The sequence below is a fragment of the Ammospiza nelsoni genome, chromosome 27, assembly GCF_027579445.1.
Source record: "Ammospiza nelsoni isolate bAmmNel1 chromosome 27, bAmmNel1.pri, whole genome shotgun sequence".
In the NCBI taxonomy this organism is placed as follows: Eukaryota; Metazoa; Chordata; class Aves; order Passeriformes; family Passerellidae; genus Ammospiza; species Ammospiza nelsoni.
Window position 1 is genome coordinate 2,481,129 of NC_080659.1, and position 12,728 is coordinate 2,493,856.

Sequence of the window (12,728 nt, forward strand, 5' to 3'; positions counted from 1 at the left end):
CATCTCATGGAGGGAAAGGTCTTTGCAATTATATTAAGAAATCTGAATGGTGTGTGAGACTTTCTAAGGGAGGCACTGAGTGCTCAAAGTCCTCAAGCTGCTGCTGCCCCTCATGATTCCCATTCCCAGGATGAATCCCTATTCCAGGGCAGCCTGTTGAGCTGCAGGGTGAAGGTTTTCCAGCCAGAAGAAGGAATGCTTTCCATACATTTACTTTTGATTTCGGCCCATTATCTGCCCCTGTCCCCCTCCTCCTGCTCTGGCTCTCAGCGCTGATGGGGTCGTACGTGCCAGTCCCCATGAGGATCCCATTCCAGACACTCATCCTCCTTTAGAAAATATCCAAAGTCAAGGCCGTGCATCCCTTCGAGCCAGTGCAACAGCTTCGATCTTTGCACGTTTCCAAAACGAGCTGCAGACCCAAAAATAGAACAAAACAAAGTTTCTTTGCCACCTCCCTCGCTGCTCCGCTGCGCGACAGCCCCGGGGCGGCTCAGGGGAGGTGGTTGTGCCTCGGCCACTCAAGGCCACCCGTGGTTAAAAGGCAGAGCTGTCCTCCCTCTTCCTGCCGAGGTTGTTCGGGATCCTGAGCTGCTCCAGGGAAGAGCTGAGGTGGCACCATGAGCGCTCTCGGGGGGCTCCTGCTGTGCCTGCTGCTGCTGCTCCCCTCTGCAGCTCTGCCCAGGAACCAGGGAAGGGATTCCCTGCTGGAAGCAGAAGGGAGAAAGGTGGGCAATGGAAGCTCGCAGGAGTCAGCCAGGTCCAGGAGAGCTGCTGCCACTCGCCCATTCTCCAAGGCTGAGCCAAAGGGAGCCAAATGCCCGCAGGGAGCGGCTGAGGATGAGGAGGGCCCGGGCTGGCCCCGCTCTAGCCCGCAGCCCTGGCCCCTCGGGGGCCTGGAGGGGCCCGTGTGCAGGGTGAGGATGGAGCAGGACGGGGCCCACCCGAGGCAGCTGGAGGTGGTGGGAGTGCTCAGCCACTACGAGAGCAGCTTCATCAAACTGCTGCGGCGGCGCCGGAGCTGGGACGGGAACTTCCCGGGCACCTTTGGGCTGTGCCGGCCCGGGGAGGCCGGGGCTGCTCCCCATCCCCTGCAGAGGATCCACCAGCACGTCCTGGAGCCCGGCCTGGAGAGATTCCTGGTCCTGCACCTGGAGGAAGGTTGGTGGAGAGCCCTGCAGGCTCTGGGGTGGAGCAGGGAGGGGAAGGATGCAGGCTCGGGGTGGTGGTGCTGTTTGCTGGCCCAGAGTCAGGGATTTAAACACAGAATTAAATCTGGGGGTTGGGTTCCCTTTAAAAACAGCGAAGTGATGGAGTGAAACGTTTCTGGACATGTTTTGAAGGAGGTGAGGATGGCAGCGTGGCTCTGCCATCTGTCCAACACCCAGTGCCACATTCCAGCAGCGTTTGGGACACACTCTCAGGGATGCACAGGGTGGGATTGTTGGGGTGTCTGTGCAGAGACAGGGGTGGGACTGGTAATTCTTGGTGATTCCCTTCCAGCTCAGGACATTCTATGATTCTTGGTGGCTTCTGCTCTGCTCTCATGAGTGTTTCTCCCTTTCTGTGTTTGGGTCCCCTCCCAGCTCTGGGGAGAACGGAGAGGCTCAGACCCAGGTGCTCCTGCTGTGCCGGTAGCCCAGCACCTGCTGATCTCCGCTCTTGGGGCTGTGGAGCTCCTGCAGCTTCAGCCTTATGGGAGATCCTCAACACACATTCCCCTGTCCCATCCCGGGGGTGATCCCGGTCCTGGAGAGGGAGTTACAGCCTCCAATTTAATCTATAATGAGAGGTCCTGAAATTTTCTGCCTCTGGCTTTGGATTTTCAGCTGGGCTCAGCAGTGCCGGGCAGCGGCGAGGTGCCTCTCCCCCGGGCAGTGCCCACAGCGTTCCCGAGGCACTGAAAGCCGATTTCCATGGGCTCTGGGGGAGGCAGCTCCGTGCCCGCCGGGTGCGGGGTGTGTCCCGCTCTCCATCTCCCTGGAGCCGGGATTTGCTGCGTCCCTTCTCCCCCTCGGCTCCGGTCCCGCTGCTCCGGTCCTTTCACGGGGATAGCGCTGGGCCCGAAGCCCCTTCCCCACGCTCGGGAGGGGATTCACGGCCGTGTCTCCCCCGTTGCAGTGCAGTGGGAGGCGCAGGTGAAGCTGCGGTTCCAGCTGGTTTTCCAGGCGGAGGTGGGACGGGCGGTGGGAGAGCTGCAGGCGGCCGTGATGCTTTTCTACCTGGGCCGCCGGGAGGGCTCCGGGCTCCCGCAGGAGCTGCTGGCCACGGGCCCGGGGCTGCCGAGGGACCAGGTGGGTCCGAGCCCTGCTGGGAGCAGGGGAGGGATGGGGTGTCCCAGTGCCGCTGTCATCCCTCCCAGCCCATTCCACAGCCCCTCCAGCTCCCTCCCTATTCCTTCATCCTTCCTCCCAGTCCATTCACCATCCCCTCCCAATCCATTCACAATCCCCTCCCAGCCCCTTGTCACCCCTCCAGGCCTTGGCCAGCCCTCCCGGTCCCTTTGCGGTCCCCTCCCCGCAGCTCCGCCCCGTCTCCCGCTCCCGCCGTGCCTGAAGATGGAGCTCTCGCCCTGCCCAGCGGGGCTGCCCCGGTCCCCAGCCCGGTCTGGGGTGCTGAACCTGCCCCTGGGGGGTTCTCTGGGTTCCCTGCACCCCGGAGCAGCTCTGGGGATGGGGATGAAGCTCCCAGCGCTCCCCACCCTCCCTGTGGCCGCTCCCTGGCCTGGGTGACCCGGGCCCCGCAGGGACCGCAGCGGGGGCTCAGGTGAGTGTGCCCCCCGTGATGCCGCACTCACTCCCTCCCTCGGGGTTTCTGTGCTTTCTGCCTCGATGCAGAGGCTCTGCCTCTCCAGGGACACGCAGTACCTGGCCCTGGCAGCCGCCGCAGCCTCGGTGACCCGCAGCGCGGAGCGGCTCCGCTTCTCGGCTTCCCTGAGCATCCACGGCGGCGCCGGAGGTAGGGACGGGGGGACCCTGGGGACAGCAGCATCCCCGCCCTCCTGTCCTCGCTTGGGCCTCTGGGGTCCTCTCAGGCCCGCGAGAGGTGGTGGGGACACGCAGGAGACCCCAGAGACCGACGTTCTCCCCTCTCGTGGCCGCAGCAGGTGCCCCCCTGCCCCGCACAGAGGTGCAGCAGCTCCTGTTCGGCTCCGATGACAAATGCTTCACCCGCATGACGCCGGTGCTGCTGCTGCTGGCCAAGTCCCGGCAGCAGGAGGAAGAAGAGGAAGAGGAGGCTTTGGCCCCATCCTCCTTCCTCTCTGCTGAGGGGGTGCTGGACACGGCTCCGTACCCACAGCTCAGGTCCGTGGCTGTCGCTGCGGGCACAGGAGAACACAGGGGCTGGGGGATGAAGTGGGGCAGGGGCAGCCCCAGCTGTGGGGACAGGGATGGCTGTAGGGCACAGCCTGGTGGGACCCCCGTGACTCTCCCTGTGCTGTCCTTGCAGCCCACCCCAGGAGCTGCCGACCCCCACGGCCCCGGGCCAGGCCAACACCTCGTCCCCAGCGCCCGGGGGCAGCGCCCAGTTCCTGGCAACCCTGAGCCGCTTCATCCGGCAGCTCCTGAGCTCCTCCAGCGAGCCGCCCCCCCAGCCCAGCGCCCACCACTGGCTGGACTTCGAGATGATGGAGACCCTCCCTCACCAGCTGCTCAACCTGTCGGAGGAGGCGGCGCTGGAGCGGCTGGTGCAGTCGGAGGAGCCCTCGGTGCTGCTGCTGCCCCAGGACAGCGGGGCCGTGCTGGAGCAGCACCTGGGGGACTGGCAGCCGGAGGGCACCGTGCTGCAGCTGCTGATGGGCAAACTGCAGCTGGTCATCCAGGAGCTCAGGGACATCCCGGCTTTCCAAGCCAACGCGGCGCTTTTCCAGCACCTCCTTTCCTTCTGCTATTACCCAGCCGAGCCCGGTGAGGCCGAGGCGGCCGAGCGGGGCCCGGGCTCCCGCAAGCTGCGCACGCTGCTGCTGCTGAAGGCGCTGCAGTCGGTGCGGGCGCGCTGGCAGGAGCGCAGGAAGGTGCAGCGGCAGAACCGCAGCGCCCGGCAGCAGGGGCACTGCCGCCTGCAGGAGCTCACCATCGACCTGCGCGACAGCCACTTCGTCATCATGCCTACCATGTACGCGGCCAACAACTGCGAGGGGCCCTGCCGGCTGCCGCTGTCCACACGCATCCCCAGCTACTTCTCGCACACGGTGCTGCTGCTGGGCATGCAGGACCAGGGCTCGCCGCTGCGCAGGGCTCCGTGCTGCGTGCCCGTGCGCTACTCGGACCAGCTCATCATCAGCCTGTCCTCGGACGGGCTGGAGATCCGCAAGTTCCCCAACATGGTGGCAGAGGAGTGCGGCTGCCGGTGAGGCTCCCGCCGGCCTCTCCCCGCCCGCCCCACCCCGGCCCCTCTCCCGGTTCGCCCTCCCGGCTCGGGGTCCGGTGCTTCTCCCGTGTGTCCTTGCCCATTGGTTTGGCTCGTTAGCGTCGCTCTGGTTCTGGGTTCACCCACGCCTGTCCCTGGGGCTGTGTCCCACTGGGGATGTCCCCTCCTGCTGCTGGGGGTGCCCGAGGTGACTCTGCTGGGTACATGGGGGAGGACAAAGCTTGGCAGATCCAGGCAGGACCATTCTTGTTTATCCCTCACTCTCTGCTCTGTAGTGCAGGGAAAGGCAGCTGCTGGTGCCTCCAAGCCTTGCAGCATCCTCTGGCCATTCCCCATCCCACGGGACCCCCCTTGGATGCACAGCTCTGCCTGTGACAGCAGAGCAAGAGCCCAAATCCCCTGGCAGAGCCCAGCCCTGCCCTGGGGACACGGCTCTGTGCGAGCCTGGCCGTGTCCTGGGGCTCCCGGCCAGGTCACATCTGCTCGCCCCGCGCTGACCCCGCCGCCGGGCCGAGGGGAGGAGGGAGGGAGCGATCCCTTTACAGCTCCCGGGCTGCTCACACCATTCATGGTGCCAGAGCACCTGCTCCGTGACCCCGCCGGCGTCAGCACGGGCTGCCCGCCCCAGATCATCTTCCAGCCCAGCCAAACCCTTGGGAGCAGCTCCTGGGCTTGTCCTGGCTGCACCTCCTCGGGGTTTGCAGTGAGGAGGCACGGCTGGAGGTTGGTACCCACCAGTCCCACCTCACAGACCTGCAGGATGAACCCTGAAAACACACACACACATAACCAGGGACAAAACACAAAACCAGGGACAAAACATGTAACCAGGGACAAGGGCTTTTCTCATTTTCCTTTTTTTTTTTTACCTTATTTTTTAAAAACTTCCACTTGAAAACTTTATTAAAAATGAAAATAGTTTATTTTAACCACTGTTGATTTAGCAAATACTGAAACCTGCCATGGGTGGGGCTGCGAACATCTCTGGCTGTGTGATATTGCTCTTGTGTTTCCTTCCTAAAGTGACTCGGAGAAGGCAAGGCCTGCAGGGATCCCCTGGGTGAAGGGCTCCAGCCCTGCTCTGTCACCAGCACCTCCTGGGCCACCCCAGTGATGGCACTGGGCTGGCTGAGGTCTGGGTCTGTCCCTGATGTCCCTTTGAGGATGGCTGCAGCCTGGTTCTGTAACCCAGAATGTTCTTCTCTCTTGATTTGCTTTCAATAAAACCATTAACCCAAGAGCTGCACAGTCTGGACACGACTCTGTTCATGGGGATCCCCAGAACCACGAGTGGAGGGGAACTGCAGAGGGGTTTGGGTGGGGATGGAGAAGGCAGGAGGCCCAAAGAAGCTCCTTCCATGAGTCCTTTCAGGTCACCTTTGATCCAGGGGGTCCCAAAGCCCCCGGGGAGCTCATGCCAGGCTCCTGGGCTGCTCTGCTGCTGCTCGGGGTCCTGGTGCTGCCCGTGCCCGGGGTGTCTCTGCAGGGCAGGCAGGGTGGGATTGGATCCCCCTGGACCCGGCTCCATCCAGCCCCGTGCCCAGCCCGGCCTCAGTCGCGCCTTTTGCCCTCCCTGGCCCTGCCGTCCCTGCCCGGCTCCCAGGGCCTCCTGCCCTTCTGCTGCTTCCAGTCCCGCCTGGGGCTCTCCCGGCCGCCCTCAGCCCTGCCGGGCCGGCCCCTCCACCCCTCCCTCCTGGGCTCATCCCGCTCCCGCCGCTTCTCCTTCCTCTCCCTCCTCTCCCGGTCCCGTTTCCTCTGCGGCTGCTGCTCGGGTTCCCTGGGGGCCCGGGGGTCTCGGCCGGGTCTGTCCCTGTGCTTGGCTCGTGGCTCCCTCCGGCTGCTCCGCTCCGCATGGACAGCTCGGCCTTCACGGGCTTTTTCCTTCTTCTCCTCCTTCTTCTTGTGCTCCTTCTCCTCTTCCTCCTCATCTTCCTCCTCCTCACTCTCTTCTTTTTCTTCCTCCTTCTCCTCCTTTTCTTCCTCTTCCTCCTCCACCTTTTCCTCCTGCTTCTCCTGGCTCTTCTTCCCCTCCGTCACAGCCGTTGGCACCTCGGGGACATCTGCAGGTTCTTCATCCTTGTCCTCATCCTCATCCTCATCCTCATCCTCATCCTCATCCTTGTCCTCATCCTCATCCTTGTCCTCATCCTTGTCTTCATCCTTGTCCCCGTCCTTATCCTCATCCTCTGGTGTTGCACGGCCAAACCATTTCTTGAAGATCCAGGGTTCTCCCTGTGGGGACAGAGGGGACCAGAACTGCTGATGCAGCCCAGGGACAGGGACCCCTCTCCATCCCTCCCCCTGGGGACAAGCAGGGAGGTGCCACCCTGACCCATACCAGGTTGCTGTCAGCTTCGCTGTCATCGTCATCATCACCATCATCATCATCATCATCATCCTCCTCCACTGCGCTGCTCTCGGGTGGCGGCGCAGGCTGGGCAGTCACCGCCTCTGGCACCTCCACCTTGGGGCTCACAACCTCTGGGAGGGGACAGGGACAGGCCACGGTCAGCTGGGGCTGCTTGGGTGGGACATCCCAGCCCGGGGCTCGCAGGGCCCTGTCCCTGTCCCAGGCCAGACCCGGGGCATCGGGCAGGGATGGAAGGTCGGACCCACCGGGAACTGGAGGAGGTGGAGGCTCCTGGTGACCACGGGCGAGTCCCTCCTTGGAGCATGGAGCTGCAAGACAGGAGGGGACAGCAGGGGACAGGAGGTGACAGCACGGCCTGGCCACCCCTTCCCGCTCCTCCCAGCTCCCCGCTCACCTTGCAGCACCTGGAAGGTGACGCTCAGCAGGGCCACCACAGAGGCCACCAGGATGCACTTGTTGAGGGTGAGCCCTTCCCAGAGCAGCGGCTCCTCCGCGGGGTCCAGGCTGGGCGGCTCCGCCTTGCTGGGCACGGGGAGGCTCCTGGGGACTGGGACACGGAAAATGTTACTGGGGGAACTGGGAGGAGGAAAAGGGCTCTGAGGTGGGGGGTGGGAAGAGCTCTTAATGTCCTCATGCACAGCCTGCTCAGGGCAGGGATAGGGGCAGGGACAAGGACAGGGGCAGGGTCAGGGATGGGAACAGGGAGACAGGGGCAGGGACAGGGACAAAGAGCAGGAGCAGGGGACAGGGACAGGGACATGGGGGCAGGGACAGGGACAGGGACAGAGACAGGGACAGGAATAGGGGCAGGAGCAGGGACAGGGACAGGGACAAGGGACGGAGACAGGGATGGGGGCAGGGGCAGGGACAAGGGCAGAGACAGGGGACAGGGACAGGGATACGAACAGGAGCAGGGGACAGGGCCAGGGATAGGGACAGGAGCCGCTCCTGCCACATGTTTGCACTGCAGGAGTGGGGACAAGAGTGTCTGGGGGGCTGAGACCGAGGGGTTTGGGCCATGGTGGCATTAGAGTATCCTGGCAGTCAAGCTGGGAATAGCTCTGCCTGTGCTCCTCCTCCAGCAGCAAATCTGGGCAGGATGGAGAGGAGGAGGAGGATCTGGCAGGAGGCGGAGGAGCCCCATCTCCATCCCCGAGTCACTGATTTCCCCTTTCCATGGCCAGACAGTGCCTCCAGGGACACAGGACTGTGCCTCTGTGGCCATTCTGGGGCAGGAAAGGCCTTTCCCACTGTTGAAGATTGCAATGCAAGATGTTTTCAATTGCCATCTGTATGGCAGATTATCTTTGTCAAGTGGGCAGTTTGCCTTATCTCTCTCTCTGAGTGACCACAATCACACCTCCCTCAGGAGGGGACATCTGCTGATAACAGCTACTGAATGTCCCTGCATGGCTGATAAGAACTACAGCATCCCATTGGGAGATGCGAGCCCAGAGGGAGGAGCCAAGCATTCCTGCCTGGATATAATCTGGAGATTCTGGAACACCAGCACAGCTTCTGCACTGGATTCCCCAGAGGAACAGCAGCTGCCTCTTCCACTGGATCTTCAGAGGAAGAGACTGCACCTTTCTACAGGATCCCTGCTCCAGCAGAGCCACCCCTGACACTGCAGGAGGGCTGCAGCCACAATTCCAATGGGACTGCTGCCAACAGCCTGACCCACAGGGTGTCAGGTTGGGTTCTGACTCTGTCAGTGTTGGTTTAGTGTACTGCATTGTTTATTTTATCCTTTTATTTTTCTTCCCTATTAAAGAACTGTTATTTCCTGCTCCCATATTTTTGCCTGAGAGCCCCTTAATTTAAAATTTATAGCAATTCAGAGGGATGGGGAGGGTTTGCATTCTCCATTTCAGGGGAGGCTCCTGCCTTCCTTAGCAGACTCCTGTCTTTCCAGACCGAGACACCCACACACCCACCTGGCGGCCCAGCAGCGCTGCCCTTGGCTCCCACCTTCTCCACCCGCTGCTTCTTCTCCGCCGCTCTCCTGTCCCCGCTGAGCGGGGCTGGCTCGGGCATGTCCGGCTCTGCCTCTGCCAAGGGATGGCCCCGGTGCTGCTCGGAGTCGCTCTGCTGCTCTATTCCCTGCGGGGAGGGCACGGAGCATGGCTGGGGGACAGGGACAGGGAAAGGGACAGGGATAGGGACAGGGAAAGGGACAAGGACAGGGACAGGGAAGGGAAAGGGACAGGGAAAGGGACAGGGACAAGGAAAGGGAAAGGGACAGGGGCAGGGACAGGGATGGGGCAGGACAGGGATGGGACAGGGATAGGGACAGGGACAGGGAAAGGGACAGGGACAGGGGGAAAGGGGGACAGGGACAGGGGCACAGGGACAGGGGTGGGATAGGGGCAGGGGCATGCGACAGGGATAGGGGCAGGAATAGGACAGGGACAGGGACATGGACAGGGGTGGGACAGGGACAAGGGCAGGGATGGGGACAGGGGCAGGGACAGGGGCACGCTGCTCTGGGGGTCCCGGTGCCACCCCAGCGAGAGGCACCAACCCAGCTCCTGCAGCACCTGGGGCTCGTGTTCACCTCAACAGCCTTAAAGCTGGGGTGGATTTTATGTTATTTAAGCTGGATTTAGCCACGAGTCAGCCCCGACTAAGGCATGGGTGTGCTTGGATTCCCCCCGGAGCAGCCCCCGGGGCAGGCTCGGTGTGCGGGAGCCGAGGGAGCCGCGCTGTGCCCCGGGCTCGGTGCTGAGCAGGCTCTGGGCTGGGCGTTGGTTGGTGCCACCAGGGAGAGCTGCCCACCGGCACAGATCAGTGACAGCGACAGCTGGGGGACCTGCAGGGACGTGCTGCAACCCTGCCGGGCGGAATGGCACCGCGGGACAGCCCCAGCCCGGCCCCTGACCCTGACCCGGCACAGGGATCCATTCCCAGTACCCCCTGCCCTGCCCTGGCACAGGGATCCGTCCCGGGCACCCCGTCCCCTGGCATAGGGATCCATCCCCTCAGGCACCCCCTCCCCTGGGACAGGGATCTGCCCAGACACCCCCTGCTCTGAACAGGAATCCATCCCTGGCACCCCCTGCCCTCCCCTGGCACAGGGATCCATCCCTGCCACTCCCTGCTCTGGCACAGGGATCCATCCCAAGCACCCCCTGCTCTGAATAGGGATCTGCTCAGACCCTCCCTCCCCAGGCACAGGGATCCCCCCAGGCAACCCCTGCCCTGGCAGAGGGATCCATCCCTGGCACCCCCTGCCCTCCCTGGCACAGGGATCCATCCCAGACACCCCCACCCACCCCTGGCACAGGGACCCCCCAGCCCCTCCGTGCCCTGGGCACTCACATGGGCTCTGCGCTGTCCCGTGGCTGTCGCTGCTCACCGGGGCGCTGCCATCTGTCACAGACACAGCTCAGCTCCTCAGGGACAAACCTGGGGACATGGGAATCACCAGGGGCTGGGGGGACGTGTGGGCCCCTTGGGGACACCCCCAGCCTGCACAGAGGGGACATCTGGCCGTGATTCCCCCATTGGTGTCACCCATGGATGGACAGGGGGGTCCCAAGCCAGGAAAAAAAACCCCCCCAGGAATTGAGGGGTGCAAGGGGAGCTCTGAGACTCTGAGCCCCAAAAGGTCACCAGCCTGGAAATCCCAGGGGAGTGGCAGCCAAAGGGACAGTGACCTCCCTGCCAACAGGGGGGGGACCAACAGCCCAGGGTGTGCTCAGACACCCCAAAACCACAAAGCTGGACACTGCAGGGCACAGCCTGGCAGCAGGAGAAGGCCCAGCTACCATGGAGCAACCAGGGCTCCAAAAGGAACTCAAGGAGCTCAGGGAGGGCTCTCAGGGCTTTTCCTGAGGGTCCCCAGGGCTCTGGCACCAGGAAGGGCTGGGGAGGGGGTCCTGGGGGTTTCTCTGCCCTGGGAGGGCTGCAGGGGTGGGAAGGCACCACAAGGTCCCAGCACCACTGGTCCCAGCTCTCTTGGCATCTCTGAGTCCAGTGCCTCAGGTGCCACATCCTCTGCAGAAAGAAGAAGAATTTCTGCCCCCTTTGAGGCAGATTTAGTTGATTTCCCCTCTGTGGAACACTGAGAAAGAGACCAGTACCCAGGATGAAACCTAGACTCAGTGCTGGAGGCAGAACAGATAAATATGAGGAAACCTTTTGGCCATGATCTGCAAGGTCTTTGCTTTCATGAGGAAATAAAATGAATCTTTGGTTTATTTAAGTGGTGTAGGTCTGGTCCTTTCTCTGCTGGGAAGGGACAGAGCTGCCCCAGGACTCTGGTGGTACCTGAGAGGTTCCAGACCCAGGGAAAGCACAAGGGTGGAGAACTTTTCCCAAAGTGTTTCCCCCCCATGTGCTTGCCCTGTTTTTGAGCTTCTCAATCATTCACCCTGGTTTGGGGCACAGATGAGCACCAGGAAGGTGGAGGAGGGTCTGAGCCTCTGTTCCTTCTGCCTGGCCATGATCCATGTGGTGTCACGCAGGTGTCACACAGGTGTCCTTCAGTGCCTGAGGTCACCCTGAAGTGACACCACCCTGCAGAACCATCTCTGCCAGGCTGAGCTGTGCCCTGCAGAGTCTCACACACCTCACCAGTGGCCAAGGAACTTCTCCTGTCCTTCCCTGCCACCTCTGAGCTCTCCCTGCCCACCTGGACAGCCCTTAGGTGGCCTTAGGACATCCCAAGTCTTTCTCCAACACCACACAGGGACCATCACCAAACTGAGAGGGGTCAAACACTGTGCCCACAGCACACCTCACTCCTCAGCAAAGCCCAATGCCCTGTCACAGAGTGCCAGGCTCTTTCCATGCCTCCACCCCTTGTGTTTCACCCTGATGGAAGAGCCCAAAGAGCTCCAGACCCAGGGCAGGCAGGTGTCCTTCCCTGCCATGTGCCCCAAGGGCATTAACTCGGCCCCAGAGCTGAACAGATCCATGTCCAGCTCTGTCCCCTCTGTGCCCTGGCAGGGGTGGATGCACTCTGGGGCTCACAGCCCATCAGGGTCCTTGTCCCCAGGCAGGATGGGCCGTGTCACCTGCAGGAACAGCCACCCTGGGCTGGTGATCCAGGGACAGCCACTGCCAGGCCAGGCAGGGCAGGGATGGCCACGAATGCCAGGGGTGGCTGTCAGTGCCATGTGAGGCCATTAATTCCAAGGGTGGCCACAGTGCGAGGGGTGGCTGTCAATGCCAGGCATGGCCTCAGTGCCAGGGACACTTTGCCCATGGCAGGGCTGGTCACCCGCAGCCCCCAAGTCCTTGCTCACAGTGGCCCTGCCCAGGGGTGCATCCATCCATCCATCCATCCATCCATCCATCCATCCATCCATCCATCCATCCATCCATCCATCCTCCCTCCCTCTCCCCCGCCCATCCCTCACCCCTCACGCCAGATCCGCCCGTAAATGCTGAAAATCGCAGGCACTTAACAAATAATCAGCTCCGCTCTGCTGCCGCTGGGATTTCTCCCGCACGGGCTCCCGAGGTCGCCTGCACCGCTGACTCACGTCAGAGAAACTTCCAAAAATATCCCCTGGCCTGCCCCGTGTGCCGGTCAGCCCCGGCCGGGGATGAGCCCCGTGGGGTTCAATCCCACCCAGAGCCGGCTGTGGCCAGAGCTGCCTGGGGGCTGCCTCATATCAGGGTTTAAAATCCCCAGAAATTCGTACCTGGGGTCGGCACCGCCTCCTCCTCCTCGGCTGCAGCCCCCGGGCGGCCCCGGCTCTCCCGGGTAAAGAACAGCAACAGCTGCCGGGGGGAGCGGAGCAAAATAGCGCCCAATCACCGGGGCTGAGAGCCACAAAAGGCAGCGCAGCCCCGGCACCGAGCGCTGCGGCTGCCCCGGGCACGGGCTGAGGCTGCCGGGGCACCTGAGAGGGGTTTGAACCTCTGTGACACTTCTGGGGACACAGGGAGGGGACAGGAGCCTGGGCACGGGTGTGTGAGACAGGTGTGGGAGGGATGGATGGATGGATGGATGGATGATGGATGGATGATGGAT

At 62.7% G+C, this 12,728-nt stretch overlaps 2 protein-coding genes across 7 annotated transcripts; one reads left to right on the forward strand and one right to left on the reverse strand.

The window, feature by feature from the left end:
- The first annotated feature begins 578 nt into the window (after positions 1–578).
- On the forward strand, positions 579–5,611 carry AMH (anti-Mullerian hormone). Of its 3 annotated transcripts, none has more exons than XM_059489901.1 (5): positions 579–1,161; positions 2,122–2,294; positions 2,838–2,958; positions 3,104–3,305; positions 3,451–5,611. In XM_059489901.1, the coding sequence occupies exons 1-5, from the start codon at positions 621–623 to the stop codon at positions 4,352–4,354; spliced, it is 1,941 nt and encodes a 646-aa protein (XP_059345884.1). In that variant the 5' UTR covers positions 579–620; the 3' UTR covers positions 4,355–5,611. The 3 variants fall into 3 exon arrangements, with proteins under 3 accessions (XP_059345884.1, XP_059345885.1, XP_059345886.1); XM_059489902.1 differs by having other exon boundaries at positions 3,107–3,305; XM_059489903.1 differs by having other exon boundaries at positions 3,128–3,305.
- LOC132084673 (cilia- and flagella-associated protein 251-like) lies at positions 5,271–12,454 on the reverse strand. 4 transcript variants are annotated; one of them, XM_059489908.1, is made up of 8 exons: positions 12,397–12,454; positions 10,064–10,150; positions 8,680–8,845; positions 7,137–7,289; positions 6,988–7,050; positions 6,710–6,852; positions 6,494–6,603; positions 5,271–6,463 (listed from the first exon to the last, which is right to left on the reverse strand). In XM_059489908.1, exons 3-8 carry the CDS (start codon positions 8,777–8,779, stop codon positions 5,923–5,925), a joined length of 1,110 nt encoding a protein of 369 aa, XP_059345891.1. In that variant the 5' UTR covers positions 8,780–8,845; positions 10,064–10,150; positions 12,397–12,454; the 3' UTR covers positions 5,271–5,922. The 4 variants fall into 4 exon arrangements, with proteins under 4 accessions (XP_059345891.1, XP_059345887.1, XP_059345889.1 ...); XM_059489904.1 differs by having other exon boundaries at positions 5,271–6,603; XM_059489906.1 differs by lacking the exon at positions 12,397–12,454 and adding an exon at positions 12,158–12,251 and having other exon boundaries at positions 5,271–6,603.
- Between the last annotated feature and the right edge of the window lie 274 nt (positions 12,455–12,728).

Bases quoted from the DNA above. Each gene is read 5' to 3' on its own strand.
- AMH (XM_059489901.1), top strand. From the start codon at position 621: ATGAGCGCTCTCGGGGGGCTCCTGCTGTGCCTGCTGCTGCTGCTCCCC. The intron at 1,162-2,121 runs GTTGGTGGAGAG...CCCCCGTTGCAG, and splicing joins GGTCCTGCACCTGGAGGAAG to TGCAGTGGGAGGCGCAGGTG. The intron at 2,959-3,103 runs GTAGGGACGGGG...TCGTGGCCGCAG, and splicing joins CATCCACGGCGGCGCCGGAG to CAGGTGCCCCCCTGCCCCGC.
- LOC132084673 (XM_059489904.1), bottom strand. From the start codon at position 8,779: ATGCCCGAGCCAGCCCCGCTCAGCGGGGACAGGAGAGCGGCGGAGAAG. The intron at 7,290-8,679 runs GTGGGTGTGTGG...TCCGTGTCCCAG, and splicing joins CAGCGCTGCTGGGCCGCCAG to TCCCCAGGAGCCTCCCCGTG. The intron at 6,604-6,709 runs GTATGGGTCAGG...CTGTCCCCACAG, and splicing joins GCGAAGCTGACAGCAACCTG to GGAGAACCCTGGATCTTCAA.